General features: G+C 41.2%; 2 protein-coding genes across 2 annotated transcripts; both read left to right on the top strand.

Annotated features, from left to right (window-relative positions):
* Positions 1 to 6,980: 6,980 nt before the first annotated feature.
* On the top strand, positions 6,981 to 8,115 carry LOC128116662 (melanoma-associated antigen B4-like). Its single transcript, XM_052748138.1, has one exon. It carries the CDS (start codon positions 7,105 to 7,107, stop codon positions 8,113 to 8,115), a length of 1,011 nt encoding a protein of 336 aa, XP_052604098.1. The 5' UTR covers positions 6,981 to 7,104.
* Positions 8,116 to 22,092: 13,977 nt separating this feature from the next.
* Positions 22,093 to 22,856, top strand: LOC128116657 (neuropilin and tolloid-like protein 2). Its single transcript, XM_052748124.1, has one exon. It carries the CDS (start codon positions 22,206 to 22,208, stop codon positions 22,854 to 22,856), a length of 651 nt encoding a protein of 216 aa, XP_052604084.1. The 5' UTR covers positions 22,093 to 22,205.
* Positions 22,857 to 25,855: the final 2,999 nt, after the last annotated feature.

Below are 25,855 nucleotides of genomic sequence, written 5' to 3'. Positions count from 1 at the left end.
ACCATAAAACCAATGATTGGGCCCACAACCCATCCTGCCAGCAAGATGCACTGGGGCAACAGTGGCTCAGAGCTTGTGGAAGTGGCCAACCAATGACCAGTCTAACTTGAGGCCCATACCACAACAGGAAGCCCATGCCTAACACTGCCTGGATTAACAGGATCCAGAAGCTGGTTGGTCCAGAGACCTAGGATAGACCCAAACACAACTGGCAAAAAAGTCAATGAAATGATTCCTAATGATATTCTGCTATACCCATAGATGAGTGGCTAGGCAAGTTGTCATCAGAGGGGCATCATCCAGAAACAAATGGAAACAGATGCAGAGACCCATAGCCAAACAGTAGGCAGAGCCAGGGGAACCCCACAGAAGAGGGGAAGGAAGGACTGTAGGGGCCAGAGGGGTTGAGGACATTAGGAGAACATGGCCCATAGAATTAACTAAAGCAGGGTTTATAGGGGCTCACAGAGACTGAAGCAACCATCACAGAGCCTGCAGGGGTCTGCACTAGAGCTTCTGCACATATGTTATGGTTATGTGTGTTATTGTGGGACTCTTAAAAGTAGGTGTGTCTCTGACTCTTTTGCCTGCTAATGGGATTCTTTTCCTCCTACGGGATTGCCTCATCCAGCTCATTTGAGTGTTTGTGCCTCATCTTAGTGCATCTTGTTACGTGGTGTTCAGTGGATATCACTAGGAGGCCTGCTCTTTTGTGAATGGAAATGGAGGGGCAGTGTATCTGGGCAAGAGGGGAGATGGTGGGGACTGGGAGGAACAGAATGGGGGGGCAGGGCCACGCTGCGGTTGGGATGTATTGTATGAGAAAAGAATAGAGAAAAAGGAAAAAAACTCCATCTATAATAGCTATTCAAAGGAAATTCAATTTTCCTGGGTATTCTATGAATATTTATAGTTGTCCACTTACATTTATTGTTATATCTCAAGTAAACTCTTGTTTCTACCAAAGAAAAAATCTGTCCCTAGTTGTTAAATTTGTGCAAGTTTAATATAATTAGAAAGTGCAAAGTATGACATAATACTGAAGCAATCTATCAATTCTGAAACTTTTAAAATGTTAATTTATCCATTTATCCTTGTCTCATACATTACATCCCAACCTCAGTTTCCCCTCCCTCATTTCCTCCAAGTCCCTCCCTTCCCCTCCCCTCTCCTCCAGATCCACTCCTCTTCCACTGAAACTTCTCTTCTTAAAAATCTTTCTGCCCTCAAAAGTTATTCAGCATTGCCTAGAGGTTTTGTTCATACACACTTACAAAAATGCATTTTTATATATTTATATGGTCCAAATACTGCGTAATTGCAAAAGATATATACAATATTTGTTATATTTACACAAGGAACATACAATTCTGTAAGCAATATTGTTACAACTAGCCCAAATGCAAGTGATGGGAGTGTTTTGTTCATTAAAATATTATTTATAGTCAGGCTTGTGGCATAAGCCTTTAATAGGCAGATGTGTGAGAATGTAGAGTTCAACAACAATCTCAACCTCACTGTCACTGCCAGACCAGGCTGAGACACAAAGACAGACATTGGATAGAAACAAAACATGTATATGTGGAAAGATTATTTGACAGTTAGTTAACTTAAAATATTAGAGAATGAATATCAAATTAAACAGAAACAAGCAGCAAGTAAAAAATAAATGTAAAATGCATTAATTTTATATGAGGAAATAATGAAAATCAACTCTTTAAAGACATATAAACAATTTCATAAGTACTTTTCAATAACAAATGGAAGAAACAGAACTAAATGATACTAAGAAAACAAAAGGTACATTTTCTACATATAGAAGGGAGTCAAAATTAATAGAGAAATATTATGGATATTACCACCATGTCAAGATAGTAACTAAAAAAAAAAGAATAATGAAAATAGTTGACTGAAAGAATTACAGGAAATAACCTCCAAAGGAGTTTTAGAATTAGAGGATAACCATACTGTAACCCCTAAAGAATTAACATCACCCAAAAAGGTGGTGGCTGTCAACATCAAAGTGAAGGAGACTAGATAGTTCTTCCTAAAGAAGTCCATGGAGCTAACTGCACAGCACAACTACTGATCAAAACCAAAGAAACTTATAGTTGTATAAAATTCTTTAGTTAAGATTTTTAGTAATTACTAAAATGAAGTAATGTGATCACAAAAAGGTAGAAAACCTTTATCAGTAATTTATATTACACTGGACTAATATGGAAAATGTTTGAAGAACTAAAAATATATAAAACAAAACAAACACAATTCAACTAATAAGAGGGCAATTGAATCGAGAAATACAAATGACCAATAAAAACATTTTTAAAAGTTAAAATCTTTAGCCATTAGGGAAATCAAAATCAACATACTACATTTAGAATGTTTCTCATCTCAGTTAGAATGTTATCATTAAATTCTGTCAAAAATATGAGGAAAAGAGAAAACTGATACACTGTTAGTGAGGATGTAAATTAGTCTAACCAAAATGGAAATCAGAAAAGCAGTTTAATGAAACCATAACACAGCGGTACCATATTATGCACTTATACAAATTCTACCTACATAAAAAAATTAAGTGAGCTTATCATAAAGCAGATTCTCTAAGTTTAACATGGCACTTCAACAATAGCCAAATTATGCAATGAAGTTAGGTATTTATCACCAGATGAACAAGAATACAAAGTGCACATGTATATACAAGCATACACAATAAAGTTTAACTGAGCTTTCAAGAACAAAGCTATGTCATTTGCAGGAAATTGGATATAACTAGATTATCATCAAGTAAAGCAAAGTGAGTCAGGAACATTCAAAAGGAAAAGTGTCATCTGTTTTCTCTCAGATAAAAATTTTATAACAAACCAAAAGGCTAATAAAGTTCCATAATAAAAAGGAGTTATTAAGCCATGCAAAAATATGAAAAAATAATCCTTAATAGAATCAGTGTTTACTCACCAGAGAAGAAAATAGATCAATTGATCTTACATTTTTGTTACTTATTGCCTCATTTGTGGCTGTAAAGTTGCCAACAAAACTCATCCTACTGACAACCATGATTGAAATAAATCATGGAACAATTAAAGGAATAATGAAAAAAATCTCTCGAAGTCTGTGTGGAACTAGAATCTCTGAATGAATGCACCCTAAAATGGAAGCATGTCTGTAGCCTGTGATAGAAGATGACATAATTGACTGGAAAGACCATTTTCAAGTTTGGCCTGTTTCATCTGTAGCAGAACATTCTTTTTTTACTTCCTTAGTGAAGTATAATAAGACAGCAACTGTACCTGCTATTATTAATGGAGTCACTAAGATAGTGTAAATGTTTGAGTTTGCTGATGAAGTGTAAGTCCAATGATAGTAATAAACTACTTGAAACCTGTTTAGTGGAAGAGACCTGATCAGTATTTTTTTATGATCCTAACAGAAAATGCCAACAGGGACGAAGCTGGAGTAGCAAGTATAATCAAGACTAACATCTAAGAAGGGTAGAAGTTCACCCCTGAAAATTTTGAACATACCATTATGTCAGCCTACAGAGGACTCAGATATAGCTGCTCTCTTTATTACCCCTCAGAGAGTCTACTGGGCTATGGTTGGAGGAAATGAATGATTTCATATGAGAAAAGTTTTTATTTCCAGGCCTAGACAGCAGTATAGTGAACTGAAATAAGGACAGAAAAGAAACGTATTTCAAATTATATAACACCCCAATCTTCTGTCCTTTCTCTACTATGACCTACTTTTATCAACCAGGCCAGATGGACACAGCTGGATGAAGCATAACAGTACTTCATATCAGCAGTCTCAGGGATTAATGTCTTTAGTTTGAGGGTTAGCCACAAAGCATGTAGAAGGTAAGTGGCTGAGCATGAAGCAGAGGTAGGCTGATTGTCAGTTTAAGTCTACCATAGGCTATGATCAAAGTACAGCCTCAGAACAAATCCCTCGACAAAGCTGATTGACTGTTCACCTGTTATGCCAGCAGTCCAGAGTATTGAGAGTTCAAGGCCAACTGTACAAAAGTAGAAGTTCCAGGGCAGCCTGAGCACATAGTGAAACAAGGGAGTAGAATGGTAAGGAGGGGAGAGGGTGAGGGAAGAGGTGGGGTAGGAAAAGAAAGGAGAGAAAGGAAAGGAAAGAAGGGTGGAATGGGATGTGGGGGAGGTGGAGAAGAGAGGAAAGAAAGGTAAGAGAGAGGTGAGGAAGGACAGGGAGGGGAGTAACAAGGAGAGGTAAAGTAAGTGGAGAGGGGAAAAGAGAAGAAGAAATGAGAGAACTGGGGGGAGTTGAACAAGGAAGGAGAGGAGAGGAAAAATAAGGAGAGAGGTAGGTGAGGGAGGAGAGGGAAAAGTGGAGGAGAGGAGGAGAAAAGAGGAAAGGAATACTAAGGAGAAGTAGGGACTAGAGGAAAAAGAAGGCAAAATAAGCCATGAGATGAGTAAGGAGGGGAGAATAGAGGAGGGGAGGAGAGATTAGGCTAAAGGAGGAGAGTGAAGTAGGTAGGGAAGGGATGGAATTTTGGAGGAGAAAGGTTAAGAGGAGTGGAAGGGGAGAAGAGAGGCTGGGAGGGGTGAGAAGGGGAAGAGAATCTATGCTTAAAGAGGAGAGAGGTAAGGAGGGAGGGGGAAGGAGAGAGAAGAGAGGTGAGACTAAGGGAGTGATAGGAAGGGGAGATGAGAACACTAAACAAGAGAAGACCTAAAGGAGGGGAAGGGAGTGGAGGGGAGGAGGAGGGGAGAAGACAAAGAAAATAAGAGGAGGAGGCAAGAAAAGCAAAGATGGTGGGATAGGACATCAAAAGGACAAACAAGAACTAGCTAGGAAAGACAAGAATAAGAACAAGGAACCCTCTCCAGAACAAAAGGAAACAGACTGCCACTCATGGAGTTCTATTTAAAGGACCACTGTAACAGGATGGGAGGGGCTGAAAATTGATGACTACTTCACCTCCTACTTCTGTTTGGTCAACAGGAACAGAACGGGAGGGGCCGGAAGTTAAATATATATTTATTTAGTAGTTCTGTTTAGGGGTCCACGGGAAAAGAATGGGAGGGGCCGGAAGTTGAATATTACTTCACTTCCTACTTCTGTTTAGGGGTCCACGGGAACAGAACGGGAAGGGCGAGAAGTTAAATATATATTTATTTAGTAGTTCTGTTTAGGGGTCCACGGGAAAAGAATGGGAGGGGCCGGAAGTTGTAGATAACACCACTTCCTACTTCTGTTTAGAGGTCAATGGGAAAAGACTGGGAGGGGCCAAAAGTTGAAGATAACTTTATTTTGTAGTTCTGTTTATAGGCCACAGGAAGAGAATGGGAGGGACGGGAAGTTGTAGATTACTTCACTTGCTACTTCAGTTCAGAGGTCCACAGGAACAGGATGGGAGGGACTGGAAGTTGAAGATTTCTTTATTTAGTAGTTCTGTTTAGAGGGTCACAGGAACATAATGGGAGGGGCCGGAAGTTGAAGATTACTTCATTTAGTAGTTCTGTTTAGACGTCTTAGGAACAGAATGGGAGGGACTGGAAGTTGGAGATTACTTCACTTCCTACTTCTGTTTAGGGTCCACAAGAACAGAATGGGAGGGGCCGGAAGTTGAAGATATACTTCATTTAGTAGTTCTGTTTAGAGGTCCACAAGAACAGAATGGGAGGGGCCGGAAGCTGGAGATTACTTCACTTCCTGGTGGCGCTCTGCTCCGAGCAGCTTGGTGTCCAGAAAGCGTGGAGATCGATCCTAGGTATTTCTGGGTTTTGGGGTGGGTAACTTGCTTTAAAATCATCACAAACTCAACTCTCCCACCTTTGCTTGTCCCTGTGAGCCCTTTACCCCGAAAAGCCCCTTTTGGCTTGGGGCCCAGTGTGCTTCCCTAGAGTTTTCAGAAAGATGTGGCAGTTTTATTCAGATTCGTCTACTTTTCTGCTGTTCTCATAGAACGAAGGCTCTGGCAGGAGGCCGTTGTATTTAGACAACTGAAATGGAAATATCAGGCTTTAAGGGATTGAGAGAGGCCAGTCTTGAAGATTCCAGGCTCTGAGGCTGGGGGTGGGGTAAACATACACATACCGCTGATGCTAGATGGTGACCTAAGTGGTTGTGTACAGGCACAGGTTTCCACCCCTGTATGGTGGCCTAAGTGGGTCTATCTGCACAGGCCTCTGTCCCCGTATGGGGGTCTAAGTGGGTTTGGATGGACACAATTATTCATCTGCCTTGTATGGTGGCCTAAGTGGGTCTTTTTGCACAGGCCTCTGCCCCATATGGTGGCTTAAGTGGGTCTGCACAGCCACGGGACTCCACCCCCATATAGTGGCCTAAGTGGGTCTGTTTGCACAGGCTTCTGCCGCATATGGTGGCCTAAGTGGGTCTGCACAGCCACGGGACTCCACCCCTGTATAGTGCCCTGAGTGGGTCCAGTCAGGATTAAAAACTGAAGGGCTCCTTCACTTTCCCTTAAGAAAGTAAGGCAATAAGAGCTTTGTTGAAAATGCCTTACCTCATTGCCACAATAAGCTAGACATCATACCTAGGTCAGATAAAGTCAGGATGAGGACTTTAATCACCCTGGAAACAACACTCCTTGTTAATAGCAAAAGCTCTCAAGTATCTCCATTTTGGCTAGTGCTGAGTTCCCATTGCCATCTGAATGACGAAGTGGAGAGGAAGGCAGATTAAATTTCTACTTGAGTGATACTGAGCGAGTTTGGAGTGTTAGCTTGAGAAGAGCAAAAGGAAATTGGCATACAGACTTTGCCAACAATAGATATGATTGATTGTGAATGTAAAGTAAGGGAACTCTTGAGTCTTGTTCCCAAGGGACCCTAGTGAAAGACCTGACTCACTCTTGGAAGCCTAAAACTAGACTTAACAAGCTTTCATTTCCTCCACAGGATCTGCAGAATAGAGATTGATCCACGAGTACGGGAGCCCTGGTATGTTCCTAGAAAGATTCTCTTCTGGAAAGCTGCAAAAGCAGGTCTTTGTTAAACCCAAGGTATTCTCTACCTGGTAGTACTGTGGTAATTACAGGTTGTCATTGTTACCCTTGCAGATTCCTGTCTTGTCAGCATTCCTGCTTCAACCCTGAGCCCAGTCACCATGCCTAGGGGTCAAAAGAGTAAGAGCCGCTCCCGTGCAAAACGACGGCAGGCACGAAGTGAGCTCCAGGGTCTCCCAGCAGTTCATCACACTGCAGAGGAAGCAGCATCTCCTCCTGCTGACCAGAGTGATGGCTCCAGCTTCCCTGTTGGTTGTACTCTACAGGGGGTGAAAACCCCTGGATCTCTTAGTGCAGATGTGTCCTGCACAGGCTCTGGTGTAGGTGTTAGGAATGCTGCTGTGCTTGCTGATAAGCAAAGTTCAGATGCTACCCAGGTAGTGAGCTCCATTCAGCATTCACTTAAAGATCCTGTCATGCGGAAGGCTAGTGTGCTGATAGAATTCCTGCTAGACAAGTTTAAGATGAAAGAGGTAGTTACACGGAGTGAAATGCTGGCAGTAGTAAACAAGAAGTATAAGGAACAGTTCCCTGAGATCCTCCGTAGAACCTCTGCACGCCTAGAGCTAGTCTTTGGTATTGAGTTGAAGGAAATAGATCCCAACACTCACTCCTATATGCTGGTAGGCAAACTGGGTCTCTCCACTGAGGGAAGTCTGAGTAGCAACTGGGGGTTGCCCAGGACTGGTCTTCTAATGTCCATCCTGGGTGTGATCTTCATGAAGGGCAATCGTGCCACTGAGCAAGAGGTCTGGCAGTTTCTGAATGGAGTGGGGGTATATGCTGGGAAGAAGCACTTAATCTTTGGGGAGCCTGCGGAATTCATAAACAAAGATCTAGTGCAGGAAAATTACCTGGAGTACCGCCAGGTTCCTGGCAGTGATCCCCCAACCTTTGAGTTCCTGTGGGGTCCCAGAGCTCATGCTGAAACCACCAAGATGAAAGTCCTGGAAGTTTTAGCTAAGGTCAATGGCACTGTCCCTAGTGCCTTTCCCAACCTCTACCAGTTGGCTCTTAAAGATCACGCAGGGGGACCAAGAAGGAGAGATCAAGGTAGGGCTGGCGCTGTTGCCAAAGCCAGGGTTCATTCCAAGTCTCTATCCCATAAGTAGCTGACTCTGTTCTATGGTTTCCACATTATGTTTGAAGAATGGTCAGCCTCCTAATTAGTGGAGACTTCATAGACTAGCAGAAGCAAAATGTATACATTCTTGACCTTCTTTCTATACATTAGTAAAATGTAGATATTTTTGTTACTTTGCAAATATCCCTTTAATTAGGCAGTGATTTGTGCCATGTTTTATGTTAGCTGCATAAAATGGTTATTGTCACTTGTCAATTTAGTACTTAGAGTTTTTTTACTTTGCAACAAACTGGAAAACATTGCCTTCTTTTTACTGAAGTGTTAGTTAACATTGCATTGGAAAAGCAATTTTCATGGAAATATGATGTCATACAATGGTGAAAGAAAAATAAAGTGGCAAATTTTTGTTATTTTTTGAAATTTCGTATATGATTGTAATTTGTTAGCTGTATACTTTTTTCCTTGTTAATGCTAAGTGAAATAAAGTTGTATTTGATGACTTTACTCAGCCATTAGCAAGTAAATTTTTTTATTACTTTATTTTCTTCAAGTATTTATTTTTTTAATTTTTAATTTTCTTTTCAAGGCAGGTTTTTCTCTGAGTAGCTCTGGCTGTCTGAGAACTCACTCTGAAATGTAGACCAGGCTGGCTTTGAACTCAGAGATCCACCTGCTTCTGCCTTCCAAGTGCTGGGATTAAAGGCGTGCACCATCACCGTTGGGCTTATTTTCTTCAAATTTTAATTGAGCATCAGTTCTCTGGAAGTTCCCCTCTTCCCTTCAATAACACTGGATCTAGTAAGAAAAACATGGTATAGTCACTGACAATGAATTATCAGAATCTAGCAGCAGCTACATACAAGAAAGGGGGTAGCATAGTAGGTAAGATATGAAGAGCATATGAGGAACAGGAGGTTTTCTTTTTTTTTTTATTAAGAACTTTTTTACTCACTCTACATACCACCCACAGATCCCACCTCCTCCCTCCTCCTGCCCCTCCCCCAGCCCTCTTTCCCAAGCCACCCCACATCCCCCAAATCAAGATCTCCCATGGGGAGTCAGCAGAGCCCAGCACACTGAGCCTAGGCAGGTCCAAGCCCCTTCCCACTGCACCAAGGCTGTGCAAGGTGTCGTACCACAGGCACCGGATTCCCAGAAGCCTGCCCATGCACCAGGGACGGATCCCGATCCCCCTGCCTGGGTGCTCCCCAAACAGTTCGAGCCAAACAACTGTCTTCCGTATCCAGAGGTCCTAGTCCAGTCCCATGGAGGCTCCACAGCCACCAGTCCACAGTTCATGGGCTTCCACTAGTGTGGCCGGTCATCTCTGCACGTCCTCCCATCATGATCTCGACGCAGGACATTTTCTTGAAAGCTAAGTACAAATCACTTTGGAATATATTAGAACAGGCAATTCAAAGGGTATAACTGAATCAAAATGCTGCTCAATGAGTGTTACTAGGATTTAACAATTGTGTAATATTTAATCTACATATGGGGTTGTGGCGTTGTTCTCTGTTAGTAGACAAATTAAAAGTTTGTATTTTGAGTCAAAGGCTACAAGCCTCACTAAGTAATTATCCAAATTAAGCTTTTAAATATTTTTACCACCAAAATATTGATCCCTCCTTTAGAGTCTCACAAACTATAATGCAAAACATTTGGCAACTACAATTTCATCAATGGGAAGTAATTTGAGTGAGTCTGTGTAGTGGCCTAGATAAGCCTATAGGAGTGGTAAGGACCAGACTCATGATACTTTTGAGAGCAGAGAGACTAGGTCTGAATCAGGAAGCAAACCTTACATGCTCTTGGAATTTGAGGGTGCCACAAAGAAATCTCCACCTGGGGCAAGAATGGACAGTCAGTTCAATGCCCCAGTGCAGATGAATATAGCACACAAACTGTATGTAACAATATTTAGTGATTTTATGTAAAAATATAGGTGATACTTAAAAAGAGTTACTAAAAAGCCATTGAGTGCTCACTGAATATACACAGATAAAGCCAGATTATGTTCCATTAATAGGGAATTTTAAGAAGTTACCATCTTCAGTCTAAATAATTTAAGCAGGGCTAAAGAGACGGCTCAGTGGCTAAGAACACTGGCTTCTCTTCCACAGGACCCAGGTTGGATTCCCAGCACCCACATGGTGGCTCACAACCATCAGTAATTCCAGTTCTAGTAGATACAATGCCTTCTGGCTTCCATGGGCACTGCATGCATATGATGCACAGATATACATGTAGACAAAACATTCATACAGATAAAAAAATATGTGTAATGATAACTACCATTTTTTAAAGACACAGTCTCTGCCTTACACTGTACCTTTTGACCTTTAAAATGCAGTCAAAGAACTTGCAGTTTCTGAAGTTATCAAGAGTAGCACGATACACAGCTTGAACAATCACTTGATCTGGATTCCTCAGCAGTAAATAGTGTTGCACTGTTCCAAGCCAGAAGCAGGCTTTGTGTCACTGACTCATTTTCTACCCATTACTTAAAAACTGTATTTCTGATGATAAACGTCTGATTTCCAACCTCCAGTACTGTTTCACAATACAGAAACCAAGGAATTAGCAATGAAGCTACAAAACATAAATGGGAAAAAATGATTAAAGTGAGAGACTGATGCAGGAGGATTGGGAGTTTGAGGCCAACCCGCAGGACCCATCCTAAAGGATTACTTGACAATGTAATTGCCTAAAACTCGATAAAAAATAAACTTCGAAAGAGTAGAGGTTCACATATCCTAACTTTAAGCTTTCCTATAGAAAGTAAGTATCTTTATATAGAAATTACCTAAGAGGCCATGCCTGGATGGCAGTGGTAAGTATAGATCACTATTCTTCCTATGTAACTGTACAATAGCTGTCCTGGGATCTTATTTTACTACCTCAGCTTGGTCACGATTATAATTCTTGGAGTATGTCTGTCCCCTGTAGGTTATGCAGAGGGGAAATAACCAAGGGATTTCAGGGATATAGCTACTGTCTAGAAGTCTTCCAAGAGACAAATTCTGCTCAAGAAAAGGAATTGCAGAGATCCCAGCCTGGGTTCTGTTCTCAGACCTAGAAGGGTGAGGTGGGTTTATAAGACTGATACCTCATTGCTTGATGTACCATGTTCCTAGGTACAGGAGAGATTTGTTCTGCACAGGTGACCTGAGAGGAAGAGTCTTTTACACAGGACATAATTCCTTTAAGTATTGTGTGATCTTACTCATATGTCTACTGTGAAACACTTGGAATCCAGCAAGTTGAGTGTAGAATGGTGAGAGTTAAAGGATCAGGAGGTAGGGTAAGGGAAGAGTTGCAGAAAAGCTGATCCCTGTGTAGTAAGCTACAGTTGGAAGTAAAAAACCTCATCCTATGGTACCATTTGGTGACTACTGATAGTAATAGCATTCTGTAATTTCAAAATGCTAGAAGAAAAGATTAATATTTTCACTACAAAGAAATGATAAATGTTTTAGGAAACATATTTAGTCAAACTTTAACATTACACAATGTTTACATATAGTGAAATATCCTACAGTATCAATTTAATATGTATAATTTTAGTTAAAATACATAAAGACTATAAAGAGGAAAACCCGAGCCTCCAAACATTTAAGGTTAGGACCTGGGAGAGGACTAGAAGTACACACAGGAGAGAACCCCAAGGAGCCTGAAACTTTATGTCACCCCTGGCAAGGTACAGGCAGGTTTAGCCCATTTGACATCGACTGACTTTTCTCTTAAAGAATAAAGCTGTCCTGAGACTTTGAGACAAGACAGTGGAGAGAAGTTCACACTGTCTCTCCAGGAACAAATGGAGTATGATGAGTGATAATACACTGAGGGTCAGCAATCCCAGAGAACTAAGGTGATACAGAACCTTACTCGACCATGTGCACTGGAACAAATTGGGCAAGGCTGCCAGAATGACCTTTGCAAGAAAGGTTACATTAATACAAAGGCCTTAGCAGGAGATGAGGTCAATTAAAAAATAGGACAATAGGACACAGGTCCTATCAAGTTGCACTAAATCAATATTCCAGTATAGATGATAGAGAGACTCACAAGAAAGCTTCCTAGCTGAGGAGCTGTTGGCAACTGGTGGATGCTGAGGGAGAGAGGTTCAGTTTTCTTCATAGTCATATCCCCTGGCAGGTTGCCCGTGGTCCATTGGGTGACCCTATACCCATGCACAGCTAGACAAAACTAATTGAACTAAGTGGGATATTTAAAAACGTGAAGAAAAGAGGAGAATACCAGGTAGGCTGCTTGCAGATCTCCTTGCTCTCTGTTCTCCAAGACCAAATCCTCCAGTCTTATTCCCAGCCTTGCAGCAGAACACCAGCATCAGCCTTCACTCACCCCTCCCCACATCTCCTGAGAATCCCCTAGATCATACCACAAACCATCCCTTTCAACCCTCCTTCACTCCACTGGTATCTGTGTTCCAGACCCCAGCTCCAGCAGGTACCCTCTGCTAACCCAAGGGCAGCTCCACTTAGGGCAACAAGTATGCTGAATGCAGATCCACACCTCTCCTACTGCTCCTGAGAGCCAGTTCCTGCAGTCTCGTGCCCAGCTCTATAGCTAGAAACCTGCTATGGTCTCCCTTTCCCACCAGATCACACAGACCTTCTCCAACCTTCCTTCCCCCAGCTCATCCCAGTTACCCAGCATACCAGCTGAACAGGCCAGGAAAACAGACAACATACAGCCACCACACTCTCAAAAAAAAAACAAAAACAAAAACAAAAAACAGAAACCAAGGAACAAAACACCCACCCCACAGAGACAAATGCAGAAATCAGAACTTAGACCTTTAATCATCCAAACCCAAATGCTAAAACGCCACCATAAAAACAACAACACCCAGGCAATACCTCTTCAAGAGAGCCCAGCTATCCTACCACAGCAGGCCCTGAATATTCCAACATAGCTGAAGCACAGGAAAAAGACCTTGAAACCAACTATGTGAAGATGATAGAAGTACTTAAAGAGGAAATGAATAAATCACTTAAAGAAACCCTGGAAAACACAAACAACTGTAGAAAATAATAAATCCCTTACAGAAAGAAAAAAACCCACAAACAATTGTAGGAAAGGGATACAACTGTTCAAGACCTGAAAATGGAAATAAAAGTAATAAAGAAAACACAAATTGGGGGAATGCTGGAAATCAAACTTTAGGAATTTGAACAGGAACTATAGAGACAAGCTTCACAAACAGATGGAAGAGAGAATAGTGGGCATTAAAGATATTATAAAAAAATGGATACATTGGTTAAAAAAAATGTTAAATCTAAAAATCTCCTGACACGAACCATCCAGGTAATCTGGGACACTATGAAAAGATCGAACATAAGAATAATAGGGCCGGGCGGTGGTGGCGCACGCCTTTAATCCCAGCACTCGGGAGGCAGAGCCAGGCGGATCTCTGTGAGTTCGAGGCCAGCCTGGGCTACCGAGTGAGTTCCAGGAAAGGCGCAAAACTACACAGAGAAACCCTGTCTCGAAAAACCAAAAAAAAAAAAAAAAAAAAAAAAAAAAAGAATAATAGGAATAGAAGAATGAAAAGAAACCCATCTCAAAGACCCAGAAAATGTTTAAAAAATCATAGAAGAAAAATTTCCTAACCTAAAGAAGGAGATTTCTATAAAGGTGAAAGAAGCATACAGAACACTAAACAGATTAGACTTCTAACAGTGGGAACAGGGCCTCTATCTGACTCTTTTGCCTGCTTTTGGGACACTTTTTCTCCTACTGGGTTGCCTTGTTCAACCTTGATACAAGTGGATGTTCCTAGTCTTATTATAAATTAATATACCATGTTTAGTTGATATCCCTGAGAGGGCTGCCCTTTTCAGAAGGGAAAGGAGGGGGAATGGATCTTGGGGAAAGGGGATGTGGGGGGAAGGGACTGGGAGGAGATGGGGTGGGGGAAACTGGGGTCAGGATGTAGTATAAGAGAGAATAAATAAAAAATGACAGTATGAAATTTGCAAGCAAATGGGTAGAACTATAAAAAATCATCCTGAGTGAGGTAACCCAGACCCAGATAATTATGGTATGTATTCACTTGTAAGGGCATATTAGCCCTTAAATAAATGTTAATCCAGTTACAATCCATAGACCCAGGGAGGTAAAGAGGGGTGGTCTTGGGGGGTGGTTCAGGGATCTTCATGGGAGGGGGAAATAAGAGTAGATTTTATTGGTGGACTGGGGGCAGGAATGGGGTGGATCAGGTGTGGAGGAGATAGAATAGAGGGAGAGAGTCAGGGGAGATAGCTAGAATGGGGGCATTTGGTAGGTGATGTGGAAAACTAGTGCAGTATAAACCTCCTAGAATTTGAAGGTGATCCTAATGAGGACTCCTAGTAATGGGGTATATGGAGTTTCAACTGACCATCTCTTGTAGCCAGGCAAGGCTTACAGTGGTGGGAATAGGGTGCATTCAATTGAGTTGGTCTTAAAAATGTATTGATAAAATTATCCCTAAGGATATTCTGCTATACTCACAGATCAGTGCCTTATCCAGTCATCATCAGAGAAGCTTCCTCCAGCAGCATATGGGAACAGATGCAGAGACCCACAGCCAGACATTATGTGGAGAGTGAGTCTAAATAGGATGTCTCCATCAAATCCCTCCCCTCAGAGCTCAGAGAATCACATGGAAGATGAGGCAGAATGGTTGTAAGATCCAGAGGGAATAAGGTCCTCTAAATCAGCTGGACAAATCTGACAGGAACTCACAGAGATTGAAGCAGCAAGCATAGGTCCCACATGGGTCTTGACCAGGTCTTCTGCAAATGTATTATAGCTATTTGCTTATTATTTTTATGGGAGTTCTGACTATGAGAATTAGTGTGTGTTGTGGAATATTAGTTTAACATGTATTACATTCATTTATGCTATGGAATATTTGTTTAATGATGCAAAGATATGTTGCATTCTTTAGTGTTGCATTTGTTTAACTCTGTGAAGCTGTATTACTTTGCTTGTCTAAAACACCTGATTGGTCTAATAAAGAGCTGAATGGCCATTAGCTAGGCAGGAGAGAGAAATAGGTGGGCCTGCCATGCAGAGAGAATAAACAGGAGGAGAAATCTAAGCTAAAGAGGAACAAGAAAAGGAGGAGAGGAGGATGCCAGGGGCCAGCCACACAGCCACACAGTCAGCCACAGAAGAAGAAGGAAGGAAGGTATATAGAATAGAGAAGTTAAAGCCCAGAGGCAAAAGGTAGACAGGATAATTTAAGAAAAGCTGGCTAGAAATAAGCCAAGCTAATGCTTGGCATTCATAAGTGAGAATAAGGCCCTGTATATCTATTTGGGAGCTGGGCTGCCAGTCCCCAAAAAGCAAAGAGTTAAAAAAAAAAAAAGAACAACTACAAATGTGCCTCTGACTCTTGTGCCTGCTCTTGGGGCTCTTTTCTTGCAGTTGGGTTGCTGTGTCCAACTTCAATATAGTTTTTGCTTCATCTTCTTATATTTTATTTTGACATGTTTGGTTGTTATCTCTTGGAAGTTTATTCTAATGACAGACATGAAGTGGATCCAGAGGAGAGGGAAGATGGGTAGGAACAGGGAGGAGCAGAGGAAGGTGAAAATATAATCAGGATATATTGTGTGAGAAAATAATCTATTTTCAATAAAAGGAAAAAAATGTCAAAAAAGACAGAATAAATTTGGATGCAAACGTTGTGAGAAGGCATTATAAAGGGAGTTGGAGGGCCTAGTAGGGTGGATATGATTAAAAGACTTGCATACACACACATAAACATGAAGTTATCAATTGATATATTTAACAATAAAAAGTTGGCCTACAGGCAATTATGTTCTGCAATCAGCTTTGGAAGGCTTACAGGATTTTTAAGAGAACATTATGCTTACATTGAGGACCCAGGCAACCATACACCACATCACAGCATATAAACCACGAAAACTATCCCTTGCCCTCAGCATTGGTAAATTGAGACAGAAATAGATAGAGGCATATATCTAGACCATCTCAACACTGACAAATTTCAGGATGGGTTTGTAGTTACTATCAGCACACAGGTCTAAGGGAGGAGGGAAAAGAGGGAGGAACTTGTAATGGTTACTCTTTGTATGTAACTATGCCACATATACTGACATCTGTAATTCAAAAGTTCTAGTGAGGTTGGGGATTTCATCCCTGACCAAAATATTAGCTGCCATTGTTAAGATACTGGGCACTGTTTTCTAATCATTCATTTCATACATACATATATAAATATGCATTCCAACCAGGTAGTACTTACCAAACTCACTTGGCAAATAGTGAACATGCAATATTCTGCACTTTGTACATTTGTAGGTAGAGGAGTTGTACTAGAGCTGTGATCTGCACTCATCTGACTCCTGGGATTTTTCACTTCTTTCATACAAAAAAGTTCATTTTTCCTTACTGTTCCAAAATGGCTCTCAGGCAATAAGAAGACTGCCATTTATTTCATTATTTCTTTGGGTTAACTTACAAGATATATACCTTGATTTTCTTAGCTTATTCATGGAATGTGGGAAAAATAAACCATAATTAATTAGACACCTCTCTCACTGTTTCTCTGATTTAGAGCCCACCCATTAATTTTGCATGTGTTCTGAAAGAACAGATAAAGTGTTCTCATGGTATGATTGAGCATTCCTTGGGAATATGCCCTAGAGTAGTATCATTGAGTCTTGAGGTAGATTGATTCCCAATGTTCTGAGAAAGCACCATACTGATTTCCAAAGTGGCTGTACAAATTAGCACTCCCACTAACACTGGAGAAGTGTTTCCCTTGCTCCACATCTTCTCCAAATTAAGCTGTCATTGGTGTTTTTGATCTTAGCCATTCTGACAGATATAAGATGGTATCTCAGAGTCATTTTGATTTGCATTTTCCTGATGATTAAGGATGTTGAACAATTCCTTAAATGTCTTTCAGACATTTGAGATTCTTCTGTTGAGAATTCTCTCATCAGCTCTGTAGCTCATTTTTTAATTGGATTGTTTGGTAATTTGAAGTCTAGTTTCTTGAGTTCTTTATATTTGGAGATCATCTCTCTGTCAGATATGGGGTTGGTGAAAATCTTTTCCCATTTTGTAGGCTGTCATTTTGTGTTATTTACCATGTCCTTTGCCTTACAGAAGCTTCTCAGTTTCAGGAGGTCCCATTTATTAATTGTTGCTCTCAGTGTCTGTGCTACTGGTGTTATATTTAAGAAGTGGTCTCCTGTGCCAATGCTTTCAAGGCGACTTCCTACTTTCTCTTCTATCAGGTTCAGTATAACTAGATTTAAAAGAATGCCAGTGGGTGGAGCAAAAGACCTCCCCCCAGCACAGCCAAGTGCAGACCATCTCAGACACCTGTACTCAGGCCCATGATTCAATCATCCTCTCTATGCAGACCTGCTTGGTAAAGCCACTAGGAAACCTAAATGTACTCCAACATTAATAAAATGCATACAATAGAGTCTGTAGAATAGAGTCTGTTGACTCTTTGTGTGATATTTTAGTAGAAAAGTGGTGAAATGCTATGATCTAAATAAATAAATATAAAATGATGTAATGAGGAATACAGAAGTTTCCAGATAAAAGAGTTTTGTGTAGGTAACCTGAAGCCAGGCAATTTGAAGCATTTGGAAACTGCAATGTATCTAAAACAGAGGTTATATCATACTAAATGTGATAGTGGGTCACATGAGACTATGAACATATGAATAAAGGATTAAGGAGGTTATTCGTTTTAGAGTTAAGAAACTAAAAGCTGGGCTGGAAAAAATAATTAACATTTACTTTGGGGTTATGAATAAACCAGAGGACATCTTCACTTGGGCCAAGAATGTAAGTTCTCTAATCTTTATACACAAGTGAGCATAGCTGGAAAAAGGTATCACCTGCAAGACGTTTCTGAAGGAAATGTGATAATCTCCTACAAGAGATGTCACAGAGCTATGATGATTGTACTCTTCACTGGGCTCAGAGGTTAGAGCCCATTTCATTAAATGAGACATTTTCATAATTAGGTTACCTTGGATACAGTGTGGTGAACTCATTTCAGTAGTGATCAAATGAATGAAAAAGGGAGTGGTTTGTTTCTGCAGGTATCTGAGTGTCAAATTTTCGTAAACACTATGACTTTCAAGTTTTATTCAGCTCATGGAAATTCCCCCAAAATTAATGAAATGACAGACTCACATGAGAAGAATTGCTGCAGTTCTATTTGCAACTCATTTATTTTTGTCCAAGGTGTTACATATTTTTATATATACTGACATTTTTAAAAAGTCAAGGTTGCTGGCAGCATTGTCTAGTGTTATAATAAGAAATGAATTACATCATTTAAAAGCCACAGCCTCCATGTGTTTTTTTTTTCTTTTTGGTTTTGGTTTTTTGAGACAGGGTAGCTTTGGAGTCTGTCCTGGAACTTGCTTTGTAGACCAGACCAGGCTGACCTTGAACTCACAGAGATCAACCTTCCCCTGCCTCCTGAGTGCTGGGATTAAAGGCATGCACCACCATTGCCCAGCAGCCAGCACGTATTTTACAAAACTATTTATTTTTATTTTATGTGAATTAGTGTTTCCTCTGCATATATGTGTATGCACCATGTGCAAGCCTGATGTGCATGGAGGTCAGAAGAAGGTGCAGAATCCTATGGCATGGAACTTACAAATGCTATGTTGGGAATTGAACCTGGATTCTCTGCCAGAGTAGCAAATGCTCATAACAGCTGAGCCATTTCTCCAGCCTAGCTTTGAGTGTTTTCAAATATTACATGTATTATCATAGTTTTACAAGATAAGCTTTACTCACTTTGTTGATGAAGAACTTACAATTATTTAAGTTCTTGATGATGATGCTAAGTGATAGGACATGGACAAAACCCCGATCTGATTTCATCTAAAACCAATACTCTTTGATGATATAGAACATATAGATTTCTGACTGGTACTCTAACGGGAAGCTTTGCCCCTACTGTCTATCATTCACAGTGCTGTAAGGTGCTATACTCACTATCAGAGGAGAAAAATATGCATTAATATCACCCAGATACAGAGACCCACAGCTGGATAATGTGCAGAGAGTAAGAAACTTTGGGGCAGTCATCCCTAATAGGATGTCTTTATCATACCCCTCCCTTTAAGGTTCAGTGATCTATGCAGAAAAGGATGAAGAACAATTTTAAGAGCAGGGATGGTTAAGAATTGCAGGGAACCATAATTTTCAAGACACAACAGGGCAGATACACATAATAACTCACAGAGACTGCAACAACTTGCATAAGACCTATAAAAGCTCAAGCCAGACAAAATCCTACCAAGGAAGGGGGAAGCTTACCCCTAGGCAAGAAGATATTTGTAATTGATATCTGATGGAAGCAGAAGAATCAGTTTTATTCTATGGAATAACACTGGATTCAATCATGCTCCAGGACAGGCCCTATACTCAATGGCCAACAGAATCAGACCCCATTATTTTTGGTTTTGCTCTTAAGAGAGAGAAAGAACATGTGGGAACATGAGGGAGAGATGGGGAGGGAGAGCAATGAAAGGCATCTTGACAGAGTGAACCATTAAGGGGATTAGGAGAAATCTGCAGCTAGGGACTCACAAGATTGTCCCCAGCTAAGACTCATAGCAATGGTGGAAAGGGTACTTGAACTAGCCTTCCCATGTGCTCAGATTGGTGACTACCCTAACTGTCATCATAGAACCTACATTTAGTAAATGATGGAAGCAGATGAAGAGACCCACAGCCAAGCACTTGGCCAAGATCCTGGAGTTCAGTTGAAGAGAGGGTTGTAATAGCAAGGAGGGTAAGAATCATGATGGGAAAACCCGCAGAAACAGCTGACCCAAGCTAGTGGGAGCTCCTAGCCTCTGGACTGACAGCTGGGGAGCCTGCATGGGACCAAAGTATACCCTCTGAATATGGGTGAAATTTGAATGGCTTGATGTGTTTGTGGGTCCCCTGGCAATGGGACCAGGACTTACCCCGGGTACACAAATTCACTTTTCAGAGCCCATTCCCTATGTTGTGATGCTTTACTCAGCCTTGATGCAAGGAGGTGGGGCTAGGTTCAGCCCCAACATGGTATGCCAGCCTGTGTTGACTACTCAAGGGAGGCCTTACCCTCTATGAGGAGGGGATGGGGGTAGAATGGGGGGCAGATGGGGGAGAGCAAGAGAAGAGGAGGGAAGGGAACAGGGGTTGGTATGTAAAAGGAAAGAAAATTTTTCCTTATAAAAATATAATCAAATATATAAAATTCTCAATGAATAAATGAAAAAATACAAACAGCTATATAGGAGAAAAATTCACTTTATTAATTATGGTGGTTTGAATGAGAATTGCTCCTAAAAGCTCCTGTTTTTGAATGCTAAACCCCCAGTTAGTGGAACTGTTTGGGAATGATTAGGAGTTGTGGTATTTTTGGAGGAGATATGTTTCAAAAAAAAGTTTCAAAGCCCACATCAGGGCCAATATCTCTTTCTTTGCCTCTGGATTAGGATGTAAAGCTCTCAGCTACTGCTCTGGCTCCATGCCTGTCTGCTTCCCGCCAGGATGATCATGGACCAACCCCCTAAAACTGTAAACAAGGCCCCAATAAAATGCTTTCCTTAATAAGAGTTGCCTTGGTGATGATGTCTCTTCATAGCAATAGAACAGTAACTAAGATATAAATAAATTGATTATATACCTTAAAATTAAATATAAAAACAAAAAACCCAACAATTTCTCTCCACCTAGCCAATAGCAGAGCTTGTGATTCTGTATTCTTGTATCTCCTCACAACTGCAAAATATATTTAAGGTCATATTAAAAAATGATAACAGCTTTTGTTTGTTTTAGACTGCTGTTAAAAATGCTGGGGAAACCTTCCCCTAGCAGAGCAGAGATGTTACACTCCAGGGACTTGAGCAGAGCTGTAACAACTTTTCCCTGGAGCAGGGCTGCAAGCTGCTACTCTTAAGGTGACTTTATGGTACTCTGGCTCCCAACTGCCACGATCCCTTTCCATCCAAGCTGCAATGCTTACACACCCCTCACCCATATTCCTCTAAGTAACCCCAATAAAACTCATGGTTCGCCGGGCGGTGGTGGCGCACGCCTTTAATCCCAGCACTCGGGAGGCAGAGCCAGGTGGATCTCTGTGAGTTCGAGGCCAGCCTGGACTACCAAGTGAGTTCCAGGAAAGGCGCAAAGCTACACAGAGAAACCCTGTCTCGAAAAACCAAAAAAAAAAAAAAAAAAAAAACCTCATGGTTCACCAAAAAAAGGAAGTCACTCAGTCTACAGTGTTCTTTTGTGCTAGTCCAAATGAACTAAGTAAGGTTTTTATCAATATGTCCGTGTGTGTATATATTTACACATGTATGAATATATGCACACATGTATGAATATATGCATCTATTAAATAAAGTACTAGCTCATTCAATATAGAAATTGATAACTTCCTCCATTTTCAGGAAGTGCCATTAAGCTGGAGACATAGGAGCTCCAATGAGACACTTCTACAGCAAAAACTGACAAACCCAAAATTTAGGATCACTTGATTATTTGACTGTAATTTGAGAGGAAACAGAAAAAGGGCTAATGTCCCAGTAAAAATTGATTCCTACTCTTGGAAAGCTATTCTTTTTGGTCTGTTCAGACTGAGGTCCATTCACATTAGGGAGGGCAATGTACTTTACTCACTCACTCAAAATTATTCTTTTCTAAAAAGATTAAGCTGGGCGGTGGTAGTGCACGCCTTTAATCCTAGCACTTGGGAGGCAGAGGTAGGCAGATCTTTGTGTGTTCGAGGCCAACCTGGGCTACAGAGTGAGTTCCAGGAAAGGCGCAAAGGTACACAGAGAAACCCTGTCTCAAAAAACCAAAAAAAAAAAAGACTTCAAGGGAGCCCGCCGCGGGAGCGGGCGCCGCCAGCTGTCCTCGGCGCGGCGGGAGGCGGCGGCCGTCGGGGACCCGGCACGGCGGGCTGAGACGCTGCGCCCGCTGCAGGGAGGCGGCGGCGTCCGGCGATGGGGACCGAGCGGAGACACCGCGCCGGGCCCTGACCGCCGCGCCGCCGCCTCGGGCGCTCTCAGAGCGCCGACGCTGAGGAACATGGCCCTGGAGCAGCTCTGCGCGGTCCTCAAAGTGTTGCTAGTAACAGTACTTGTAGTGGAAGGGATTGCTGTGGCCCAAAAGACCCAAGATGGACAAAATATTGGGATCAAGCACATTCCTGCAACCCAGTGTGGCATTTGGGTTCGAACCAGCAATGGAGGTCATTTTGCTTCACCAAATTATCCTGACTCATATCCGCCAAACAAGGAGTGTATCTATATTTTGGAAGCTGCTCCTCGTCAACGAATAGAGCTGACCTTTGACGAACGCTATTATATAGAGCCATCATTTGAATGTCGGTTTGATCACTTGGAAGTTCGAGATGGACCGTTTGGCTTCTCTCCTCTTATAGACCGTTACTGTGGCATGAAAAGCCCTGCATTAATTAGATCAACAGGAAGATTCATGTGGATTAAATTTAGTTCTGATGAAGAACTTGAAGGACTAGGATTTCGAGCAAAATACTCATTCATCCCAGATCCAGACTTTACTTACCTTGGAGATTGCCAGTTTGAGCTCTCAGGAGCTGATGGAATAATACGTTCTAGCCAGGTAGAACAAGAAAAAACAAAGCCTGGCCAAGCAGTTGATTGCATATGGACAATTAAAGCTACCCCAAAAGCCAAGGTATTGTTTGTTATGTATTGACTTACTTCAGAGACGAACGTAAGAATGTATGATTTCTATAATGTATTGTTTGATTCATGTAAATATTTGTAACTAAATTTTTTGTTTCTTTTACTCTATTGGGCACCTACTAGGACCACAGTGTTTTCACAGTTAAATAAACTGAGATAGGAATAGTTAGATATTATACATATATTAAGGTTCTTGTTGAATTTTTAAGTGTGTGTGTGCACAAAGACACATGGCACAGCCCAGCTGTGGAAGTCAGAGGACAGCTTCATGGAGTTGATTTTTCTCCTTCCACCTCCATGTGGGTTCTGGGAGTTAAGTTCAGTCATTGGGATCACACAGCAAGTCTTTTACCTGCTGAACCATCTCATCAACCCCACATTAAGACTCGTCATCTTGAAAGACTGTGGTTTTTAAAAATCTACAGAGTCCTGACTGCTGAATGCAAGTATTGATGAATTAAAAATCTACAGAGTTCTGATTGCTGAATTCAAGTCTTGATGAAATACTTGCTGGGTTTTTGTTTGTTTCGTTTTGTTTTACTTTGTTTAAGTGCTTTAGGGTCCTGGGAAGACAGCTGGATGAGTCAAGTGCTTGCTCTGCAACAAGAGGACCTGAGTGCAGATCCCAGCACCCACACACAGCCAGGCACCTTTGTGGTAGTGCGCGTCTGTAACACTAGCAGAAGGAGGGAGGGGACACAGGCGGACCCCAGAGGCTTGCTACTCACCCAGTCTAGCTGAAATGGGGAGCTCAAGATTCAGTGAGAAACCCTGTCTCAAAAACTAATTAGGTGGATAGCAAGAGAGGGAGATACATGTGTACACACATGACACACATATGTCTTCAGAAGAAATCCTTTTTCTGGTAAGGAACATTAGGCTGGAAGAAGTTAAATATCTTAAAGGATTGGTCATATCAGTGTGAAATACAAACACTGAATCTTACTCAGGTCTGTGTTCCCACTGTTCTGCTCTCGGTAATCATGTCAACCTGTTATGGACAGTGCAGCAAAAAAAGAATGCCTTTAAATAACTCTGAGATTGATTGTTGACTACTTGTGCTTTTTATTTTTAAGTTATACTGCTAGGAATATCAACAGAGATAAAATTAGATTTAATTTATGTGTTTGTAGAAAAGGGAAAAGAAAGAAAGAGAACTATAAGAACATATCATGATTTGGGGACCAACCTGGGCTACATAAGTGAGATCTGACCCTCCCACAAAAAAGCATGAAAAATGAGATTTATATTTATGCAAAATGGTAGATAACCTGAAAATGTTTTAAAACAGGTCAAAACACTTAGAAATATTAGACAAAACTTACCAGGTATTCCTCAAAAAGAAAATATAATTTTAAAATAAAACCAGTGATTCTTATGAAAACACACAACTGTATATTAGTACAGTAAAATAAAACTGATGTTACAAATGCCAAAAAAAACCCCCAAAAAAAGATTAAATTAAAATACACTACTGAAAATAAGATTTGTTGATACAATATATTCTCATCATGGTTTCCCCTTTCTCAAACCATCCTAGATTCCCCCTACCTCCCCACCCACCCAACTCCATGCCTTTTCTGTCTCTTTTTAGAAAACAAACAGGTAGGCAAATAAAAAACACAAACAATGACACAAAACACATGAAAATACAAAATCGGAAGCCATAATATACAAACAAAAGACCAGTAAGACTTAAAAAATGCCTAAACAAGGCAATATGAAACAAAAAAAATCTACAAAAATCCCACTGAGGACATTTTGTGCTGGCCATTTATTGTTGAGCATGTGGCCTGCCCTTATGTGCTGTTGTTTGTTTTTGCTCTTATGGGAGCCAGCACCCAGCTCCCAAATAAATCACACATGGAGGCTTATTCTTAATTATGAATGCATGGCCTTAGCTTGGCTTAGTTCTAGTCAGCTTTTCTTTTTTTTAATTAAGCAAACTTTTTTATTCATTTTACATAACAATCAGATTCCCCCTCTTCCTTCCTCCTGCCCTTCCAGCCTCCTCTCCCCCAAACTGCCCCCCATTCCCTTCCATAGGCCTCCCATGGGAGTCAGCTTTTCTTAACTTAAACATATCCCATCTATCTTTTGACTCTGGACTTTTTCCATTCTCTTATTTCTGTAAATCTTACTCTTACTCTGTGGCTTGCTGTATAGCCGGGTGGCTGGCCCCTGATGTCCTCCTCCTTCTCTGGCTAGTTCTTCTTTTCCCTTGTTCCAGATTTCTCATTATATATATTCTCTCTGCCTGCCAGCCCCGCCTATCCTTTCTCCTGCCTTGCTGTTGGCCATTCAGTTCTTTATTAGACCATCAGGTGTTTAGACAGGCAAAGTAACACAGCTTCACAGAGTTAAACAAATGCAACATAAACAAAAGTAACACACCTTAAAATAATATTCTACCACACTGTAGTGGATAGCTGTTCCAGCTTTGACTGGAAGTACTACCCCCATTGAGGCTTCTGGTAACTGTCACGCCTACCTATGGCCTGCCCCTGAGGTGGGGCTGAGACAGGAGCCTTTAAGACCAGAGATCCAGATGTGCAGGCTCTCTTTGTTCCTGGTGATTCAGGATGTTGGATGGTAGACTGAACAGAGTTCTCCAGAGAACACCGCTAGACTGCACTTCACCTCTCCTGGACCCTGTAACTTATCCCTTTACTTGTGAGTAAAACCCCCAAATAAGCCTCCCTTTTAACTACGTGGAGTTCCTTTAATACTTTCACCAATACCACACTTATGTACAGTTAATACACCTGGAGATTCCATTGAAGAAAACTAATTTTCCTTTGCAAGTAGATATTAATGTGAGATAGCTTCTTGCTTAAGGATGGGAGTTCTTGTCTACTTCCCCCTCTCAGCACTGAGACCCTATGTGGTTTGACCCTGTCTTATGCGCACAGTCTCTTTGAGTTCATATGTGTGTCAGTCACATTGTTTCTTGAAGACAGTTTCCTTGGTGTCATCCATCCCTTCTGGCTCTCACAATCTTTCTGCTTC

Source organism: Peromyscus californicus, unplaced genomic scaffold (assembly GCF_007827085.1).
Source record: "Peromyscus californicus insignis strain IS unplaced genomic scaffold, ASM782708v3 Scaffold_10__1_contigs__length_136768540, whole genome shotgun sequence".
Classification (NCBI taxonomy): Eukaryota; Metazoa; Chordata; class Mammalia; order Rodentia; family Cricetidae; genus Peromyscus; species Peromyscus californicus.
The sequence above is the reverse complement of the archived record's forward strand: the minus strand, read 5'-3'. Positions and strand labels throughout refer to the sequence as shown.